The 9098-nt window shown below is 43.2% G+C and overlaps 1 protein-coding gene across 1 annotated transcript; it reads right to left on the minus strand.

Annotated features, from left to right (window-relative positions):
• Window positions 1–3607: 3607 nt before the first annotated feature.
• On the minus strand, window positions 3608–8210 carry LOC310780947 (uncharacterized protein). Its single transcript, XM_083641477.1, has 2 exons — window positions 7948–8210; window positions 3608–4502 (listed from the first exon to the last, which is right to left on the minus strand). Exons 1-2 carry the CDS (start codon window positions 8109–8111, stop codon window positions 3881–3883), a joined length of 786 nt encoding a protein of 261 aa, XP_083497603.1. The 5' UTR covers window positions 8112–8210; the 3' UTR covers window positions 3608–3880.
• Window positions 8211–9098: the final 888 nt, after the last annotated feature.

A 9098-nucleotide genomic window follows, 5' to 3' on the forward strand; every position in this document is an offset into this window, starting at 1 on the left:
CTTAATTGTCATTCAATAGACATATGGATCCATGTTGGACACTCGGGTCAATCATTGGAACTCAAAGTGCCAATACCCTTGTTAAGAAAAAAACGCAGTATTTACATTTCAAACTTATTTGTATTATTTCTATTTTCAACTGCACTTTTCTACTTTGTTTGTATTCTAAGTTACCTTTACTTGTACTGTATATATTTCGCTCAACAGCAAAATGTTCTGTTTGAACCTCTTAAGTTAATTTTACCTGCTCTTATATGCATTATTTTTGACTGTTGCAATGTTGCAGTTGTTTACTGTTGTTTACTGCAACATCTGAGTTAAGTTTGTCTATATTGCACTGTAGTCATTTTGTAAATATATTTGTTTACCTGCTCTTATATGCATTGTTTTTGACTGTTGCAATGTTGCAGTTGTTTACTGTTGTTTACTGCAACATCTGAGTTAAGTTTGTCTATATTGCACTGTAGTCATTTTGTAAATATATTTGTAAGATGACTGGTTACATTGCTTGAATCTGTACATAGTTTTTCAGAATACATTGTTTACATTCAAATATTGTGTCTTTCTCTCAATTTCTTTAGAGCAGTCAATTTTTCACTTTTGCAAACACCAACATCCTTTAGTTTAAGTTGACCTAATAATCAGATTATATTGATTTGGACCCCAAGGTACTTGTATGAGTCAACCCTCTTCACTTCTTCTCCCTGGATGACAACCAGGACAGGGGCCCTCCTGTTCCTCTGGTAGTCCACCACAAGCTCATTGGTCGCCATCAGTCCTCTATAAAAAATAGTCACTATAAGTGAAGACACCATGTTTTTATAGGGACATTATTCACTGGAATCATACATGTCAATCTAGTGATACCTTCCATTTCACCACAATATACACTTAAGTCTTGGCACAAAGCAGTTAATTCTAGTCTAGGATTTTTTTTTTTTTTTTTTTCAAGTAGTATTGGATTTAGAAGGGGGATTAATGCCCTCTTCATATGAAATCCAAAGAACATGCTTTATAATCTAGGCTGTTTGGGTTTCCCTTGTGAATGAAAAAATATTTTCTAATCCAAAGAGGTGTTGTTGACCAAACATGATGGTGTAAGAGAGAGATGGGTGTGTGTATGACAGGACTCTACTATATAGTTATTGTATCACAGAGTGTAATTATGCTAGGCTACATGATTTGTCGGGATGCACACATTACCATCAATAAGAGGAAAAACCACAGAAAAATATTACTTTATATTCAAAGAGGTCTTTAAGTGGCTACAAGGCTAATTCTAACATTTCTTGAAATATAAAAATGCAACAGGGTTTATGAGGTTATATTGCACCCTTGAAGTACAAAGCATGACAAATCAGTTGGTACTTATTATTAACTGAGTGGGCAATTATGCTCAATGAAATCACATTTTGCTTCCAGTAATCTTCCAGTTGTTGGACTTGGGTAACAAACCTGCAGCTCATCCCTGCTCTAAACTAAAGCCACCTATTTCTGAAGAAAATGGTGAAAACGAGTCGACATACCCAAACTCAAATGCTTACTGTGACTGAAGCACTAGGGTTACAGACAACTGCCTGACCTTTTCTGAAAGGTAAGACTTTGAAGTTTCTGTTCCAAGTGTCAGAATGACTACGTGTTGCTGACCCTGAGTAACACCAGCTCAAACACAGTGGTTGATTCTCGCCTGGAATAAAAAACACTTTTAGAGTGTAAACAGTTACCTGTGGTTGTTGTATTTATGGCTAGAAACCCAATGGAGACATAGCCACAGGCCTTACCACATCCCAACTCAAAGAAGATGAAAAAATACCAAAACATGAGTATTTGGCAGTGGTTTTTGTAGGGAGATACCTAGGCGGATTTCCAAAAAGCCATTTGAAAAAGCCAAATAATCTGAAATGTTGTCTTTGTACAAAGACGGCTATAACTTCCGCCGTGTTGATCTGATCCGAAAAAGGAAGACATGGTTTGATGCGCAAGATTCAGACAATTAACTTGGTACTAAATGAACAGCATTGTTCAGAATTAACCACCTAATTCATCACGTTAATGACAGATGAACAGTAAAAAAATCAGAAACGTAACGCCCGTGTTACGGTGCAATGCAAGAGGTTATTAAAGGATGGTTTTTACCAATCAATCCACTTTGTATCATTAGTAATCTCAGTAATGTAAGCACATGGGCAGTGTTTACTCTGTTTTCCTCATGGAGATCTCCCATTGAGAAGGTAAACACTGCCCATGTGCTTATATTACCCAGATTAGTGGGATAAAGTGGGTTGATTATCGGTAAAGCCATCCTTTAAAGGTTGCACAGTATTTGATATCATGGTTGTGTACTTTTAACTTGCAAAAAAAAGGTAACTTGTACGTATGTTAATGGATCAAATCAATTTTCTAGATGTTTGTATGTATGTGTATAGTTGAGTTTCACCTTTACTGGTGTAGAATCATCATCCTTGATGATGTAAGTATGATACATACATACATAAAACACAATAACAGTACACAATACAGTTATAGCAGCAGTGATATGGGGGTTGTTATATAGAGTTCAGTGTCCTTATAGCAGTGGGGAAGAAACTGTTTTTAAAACGGGTTGTCTTGGTGGGCAGAGACCTGTGTGCCCTCTGGGAGGCGCTACAGGTCTCTGCCCACCAAGACAACCCGTTTTAAAAACAGTTTCTTCCCCACTGCTATAAGGACACTGAACTCTATATAACAACCCCCATATCACTGCTGCTATAACTGTATTGTGTACTGTTATTGTGTTTTATGTATGTATGTATCATGATGTTGGACATGCTTACGTATGAACTGTACTGAAAACAAATTCCACCAGCCTGGCTGTGTGGTCATTAAAGAATCTAATCTAATCTAATCTTAATGTTTAGCATTTCTCCATTTTTGTCCCTGCCACCAAGCGGACTAAATTATGTTCAAATTGTTTTTTTTCTAGTAGACAATGACATGTTTGCACAAATTGAACTGCTACTTTTGAGTCACATTTCATCTCTTAATAGAGACAGTCTGGGAACGCCCACAAAATGTGAAATGGCTGGCGCGCGAGTGGGGTAAAACCACGCATATATCTCATGGGCTGACTCACCAAAAGACGGTGCTGCGGCTTTAAACTACAGGTTTGGGGGTTCTAGAGCAGAACACAAGACGTCTGCTCCGTTTACTGCGGTGGTTAAATCCCCGATCGTGTCTGCCTGGGCTGGGCTATCAGCTAAATTCTAACTTTGCTGAATGGATAGAACGGGGGTTTTTACCCCACCCTGACCACGCCCCCAGCCAGGCTGAGCCAGCTAAACCAGCGTCTATGACGAGACGTGGCCTCAACCTATACTGACTTGTGTACTTATCTGCAAAAAAGTGGTTGGCATGACATGTTCAGTGTTGGTGAAACAGATGGTCATACAGGCAAAAAAAAGACAGCAAATTCCAAACTAAAAGCAGAATGTAACTAATCATTCAAGCAACATAAAATAACTGCAAACCATAAAATATACATAAACAAATAATAAGATAATAATAAGAAACAAATAAATACAAAAATACTTCCGCCGTGTGGCACAAACATGTCCGCCGAGTTGCTCAGAGTTTCTATGATGTCGCTCGGTGCCTCAAACAACATGGTGCTGCCAGGAGACGGCACCAGCAGGGGAGGAGAGATACTCTGCAAACTTGTTGCGGATGAAGAAAGCCTGTCGGGTGGAGTTGTTGCTCCCAAGCCGCTGGACAGGCAACAACCCCTCGCCAGCTCCGTCACCGCTGACGGGGGGGATGTCCTCTGTCAGGTCCCACCGCATGAAATTGTGGAGAATGCAAGCGGCCTTAACGACCAACTCTGCTGCCACCGGTTCGACGCCCATCACCCGTTGAAAGATCTGGAACTGGCCGGCGAGTAGGCCGAAGGCACACCGCACGGGCCCCCTAGCATGTGCCAGCCGCTCGTTGTACAGGCGGTGCTCTCTGGATACGGCCTCATTAGGTTGCGCAGCAAAGGGAAGGCCTCGTCTCCCAGGAACACGTGGGGCATGGGACGCTCCACACCTGGGAGACGTTGATCCGGGGGGATGCCCAGCCCTGCGGTCCTGAGGGCTTGGCCGAACACGGAGTTTGACAGTACGCCTCTATCGCTGCCATATGCCCCTATGTCCAACATGCGGAACCAGTACCGGGCGTCGACCACTGCCAAAAGGACAATAGAAGAGGACCCCTTGTAGTTGTGGTACAACGATCCTGAATTTGCTGGAGCCTGGATAACGACGTGTCTGCCATCCACAGCTCCAATGCAGTTTGGGAAGTTCCACAACTCCTTGTATTGCTCTGCAATCACCCTCCAGTCAGCCTCTTTGGGTACCGGCATGAATTCGTCCACTAAGCAATCCCAAATGGCCTGGGATACTTGCCGGACGATGCCACTCACAGTGGACACACCCACCCTGTAGCTGTAGGCAATGGATCGGTAAGAATCCCCGGTGGCAAGATACCTGAAAGTACACAAAAGGCAAACGTTACAAAGTTGCATGTTACAGTTGCATTATGTTAACATGTCCTCCAACGCATACGCTCCATGAGGTCGTAATACAGCAACAGCCGCCCATGCACACAGACAACTTCAACTTTATTATCTAAATGAATTTTACTTGGGTTTTTTAAGCCACAACCAGACCTTACAAAGCCCATAGAGACACTGCGGAGCGCGTCATCATTCAGAAACCATGCCCAAAACGGGGGAAAACAACCCCCGCCCCCAATCCTGGCGTTCTCCTATGTCGAGTGCATGGTCGTGTGTTGCAAACAAAGATCATATATACGCACTTTGCATTGTGTTTACATTTTAAATATGTTTCGTTGCACTAAGTTACTTTTCCCCCTATCAGGACCATTTCTCTGCATACTTGCACTTTGTATTGTGTTTACATTTTAAATATATTTTTGTTGCACTATGTTACTTTTTACCCCTACCAGGACTCTAAGCCTGTATCATCTGGCAGGGGGACTAACAATGGAAATCAGTCCTGTGACTGCAATTGTCGTGCATTTACATTTTTTTTTAAATGTTCATTAATGTACACCTGTCCCCTATCGAACAAATAAATGAATTGGAAGATGAACACTCCAACTTACTTCCTTGACGGCTCGATCCACATTTTTCTTCTCGCCAATTCTCAATGGCTTCCTTGTTTTGCTCAGGAGTACAAAAAAACTTTAATTGGCTATTTTTTTTACATTGTTGTCTGCGCAGCCCAACACACAACAGCTTTTAGCTATATTTAATTCAAGGAAAATGACATTGGTGTATGGGAGTGAATGGAGCGCTTTCCCCCGTGATGGGCTTTTTTGTTTTAAACTTTGTCTAAGATGGTGCTATATTGTTTAAACTCATTAATAAAGTGTAGGAAAGATGGCTTGGATCCTGACCATTTTTCTTATGAATATGGAATTTCTCCAAAAATAATAAAAAGTTGGGTTACATACAGCATCATGTCATTTCCAATCTTGTCTTGACAAAAGTATAGCATTACATCAAACATAGCCTACTTATTTCGACATTCACCTTTATGCCTACCCCACACTACAGGATAATTTGCAAGATTATGGCCAAGATTCCCCCCTCCCGATTTTCTCGGGGGTGCTCCCGATTTGAAGCGCGTCGGGCAGATAATCTTCCCAAATGATCCTGTAGTGTGTGGGGTTCAAAGATTCACAATCGGGAAGACTGCCTCTTCCCGATTGTGAATCGGGCATATCTAACATGTTAGATATTTACAACCCGACAGGCGATTGCATCTTGAGCAGAGAGCCAGTAGTAGCTGCGTTTCCATTACAGTTTTTCGCAAAATAATCTGGTCCGCGTCCGCTCGCAGCCCCGCACAGAAACAAAGAACGAGGAAATTGTCATCGAGGTGAAATACCCGTGCGTCTTTGAACGGGACGGAAAACTAAATGCTATACTGCAAAGCATGTCGCCTACAACAAGCGCTTAGGTCTCAGCTTCCCGCATCGGCGAGTGTCCGCACGGAAAAGTGAGTCAAATCAGCAGACGCGCCCCTCCACAAGACACCTGTGCAGACGGTTTTCGCCTGGCCGTGCACAGTAGGCCTACACCCCGTCGACGCGGCTGTCCGCGCAAATATTAGTTAAACAAATCCTTTCAGTGCAAATGCATTATAAAAACAAAAAATAAAATTTGTTTAGAAAACGAAATGACACTACACCCGGTGCGCACACTGAATAGGCATTTTAAAAGTTAACGTTGAGCCCTGCTTCCAAGGTGAATCTTCATCATAATCTTCTAATGTGTGGGGTTGCGTTTGAACAGACGCGATTGTGTGTGTGTCCCAAGATTGAAATGTTAAAAAATCGGCTCTCTCTGTCCTGTAGTGTGTGGGCTCTCAAGATTTTTATAATCTTCAAGGATTTGAAAATCCTGTAGTGTGGGGTAGGCATTAGTTGCTTTTTTTTAGAAAGTTAGCTACATCAATCCAGAATATTCTTGTATAGGACGAATCAGCGTGACGTCACTTGACACCCAGAAATGCGGAACCCCGCGGCAGTTAATAGTATGAGTTGTGCCAAACAAACGTTAATTTCTCAAAAAACTATACATCACATCGCTTATATTTTGACATTCTGAGTGAGAGCCATGGTGAGAGCAGAAGTTGCTCAAGAGTTTGATGAATAATATATGCATGTCGTGTTAAAGCCGTGTGAACTGTCGCAGTTTTTTAAATGTAAACAGAGCAGACACTCACGCCTCGCACCACTTGGGCTCCAGTGCCGTTGCCACCCAGTGACGCGGTTTGTTTACCAAAATGCTGCTCGGCTGATCCCTCATATATATACAGTGGGAAAAATATGGGAAATAGCCTCTTTTTCTAGTCCACAAAAATCACATTTATAATCAATATCCAGTTTGAATCTTTCTAACACGTGTTTAACCGGATAGATTCTATACGAGGGATCAGCCGAGCAGCATTTTGGGTACCCTAAACAAACCGCGTCACTGGGTGGCAACGATGTCATGCCAAGTTTTGCACCCCCACCGAGAATTGCACCCCACCTTCCGGGAGCATAATGTAATGATTTATACGGGGGCAGTTTGTACCTGCCAAGATTTGCATCGCTGTTTTCAAGTTAAAACAGTCCCAAAATATGGTGGGGGTGCAATTCTCGGCAGGGGTGCAAAACTCTGCATGACAACGCAATGGAACCATATGGAGCCCAAGTGGCGCAAGGCTTGATTGTCTGACTCTAGCCAGCTAACTCTGTTTACATTTTAAAAACTGCCACAGTTCACACAACTGCATATATTATACATCAAACTCTTGAGCTACTTCTGCTCTCACTCAGAATGTCAAAATATAAGATGTCATGTATCGTTTTTGAGATATTAACGTTTGTTTGGCACAACTCATACTATTAACTGCCGCGGGGGTTAGCATTTCTGGGTGTCAAGTGACGTGACGCTGATTCGTCCTATGCATTATCTTGAATGACACTTGTTTGAACTTGTTTATACAGTATTTATCGCAAATTCGCCATGCTTTTCCCCACTGTAGATCATAAAATAATGAAGACCAAAAACATCTAAACGATGGGACAGTGATACAACTAAGGGTATTCCTAATATTTGTTAGAACATTTCTCTTTAATTATCATTGGTCTGACCAATATAAATACTTCCCACCCACTCTTCAAAATGAAAAGGTAGGTCCATCATTCATTGCAATTTGCAACATCAGAGCGCAGCAAAACCGCCATTTTGGCCTGAAGGAATTCAAGTAAACATATGATTGGCTATGATGGTTCTGTGCAGTCGTCCCATTGGCCAACAGGGACTTTTCAGTCCAAAATGGCGGCAGCACTGTTGTCCCAAAAGCACCAGACCATCCCATCTTGCCTGCCTTGAATACTCTCTGACAAATTTACCGAAGACAAATACTGAGTCGCTGAGATGGGGAGATTGGCTTTCTGTAGTTGGTCTCGATAGCAGTGATGTGCGGGCCTACTGTCTGCAGCAACGTGTCGAACTGGTCCACAGACAATCTGAAATACTGCTGGAAGGCAGCGGGCGCTGTCCAGGCGCAGCTCATGGACCAGACGGTGGTACTCTCCCAGCCGGGTCCTCGCTTGGTTTACTTCACGTACCCAGATTCGACGTGTGCGTTTGGCTTGCAGCCTATGCTGCAAAATAGCGATGGCAAGAAGCTTCCTTTGGTTTGCGTCCATGAGCCATGACCATGTTGAGTTCACGGGGGCAGGAAGGAAATGGGGAAAAGGTGTTGTTTTTTTCATCCCACGATTTCTTAAGACCCGCCCTACTCTGCCCCTGATTGGTTTACCCTGATATTCTTACCCTAACCTTAACCAATCGTCAATCATCATGCCTAAACACAACCAATCACCACTCTTGCCTAAACCCAACCCAAGGCAGAGGTAACCTCGCGTCACCAGGCTCTTCTCGGCGAGAAAGAGCCTGGCTCCCGCCCACAATTGATTTTGTCACCCTACTGGTTCCCGCCTAGAGCCCGCCCTAGACCGGATGGCAGCGTTTCTAGCTCGTCAACTTTCACGTTAACTTGACAATTTGACCCAAGTATCAGAATCCTCTTTCACCGTTTTGACCGGTGTGTCAGGCGGTGGTGGCGGAGATGCCATATTGCATAAACGTTTTGTTTTATGTAACGCTAGCTTTGTTTTGATCAGACTCTAGTTTAGGTAACATCACCGCGTCAAGCTAACGGCAACAAAGACGTTGTTAGGCGCATTGCCATCCGGTGTTAATTCTGGGTCCGGGGTTTACGCCCCCATGACAAAAAGCGGGGTGGAAGGTGCCCAGACTAACCTCGCGTCACCAGGCTCTTCTCGGCGAGAAAGAGCCTGGCTCCCGCCCACAATTGATTTTGTCACCCTACTGGCTCCGGCCTAGAGCCCGCCCTAGACCGGATGGCAGCGTTTCTAGCTCGTCAACTTTCACGTTAACTTGACAATTTGACCCAAGTATCAGAATCCTCTTTCACCGTTTTGACCGGTGTGTCAGGCGGTGCTGGCGGAGATGCCATATTGCATAAACGTTTTGT

Source organism: Poromitra crassiceps, assembly GCF_964638095.1.
Source record: "Poromitra crassiceps genome assembly, chromosome: 8".
NCBI lineage: Eukaryota > Metazoa > Chordata > Actinopteri > Beryciformes > Melamphaidae > Poromitra > Poromitra crassiceps.

Bases quoted from the DNA above. Each gene is read 5' to 3' on its own strand.
- LOC310780947 (XM_083641477.1), bottom strand. From the start codon at position 8,111: ATGAGCTGCGCCTGGACAGCGCCCGCTGCCTTCCAGCAGTATTTCAGA. The intron at 4,503-7,947 runs GTAAATTTGTCA...GTGTACTTTCAG, and splicing joins CGACTCAGTATTTGTCTTCG to GTATCTTGCCACCGGGGATT.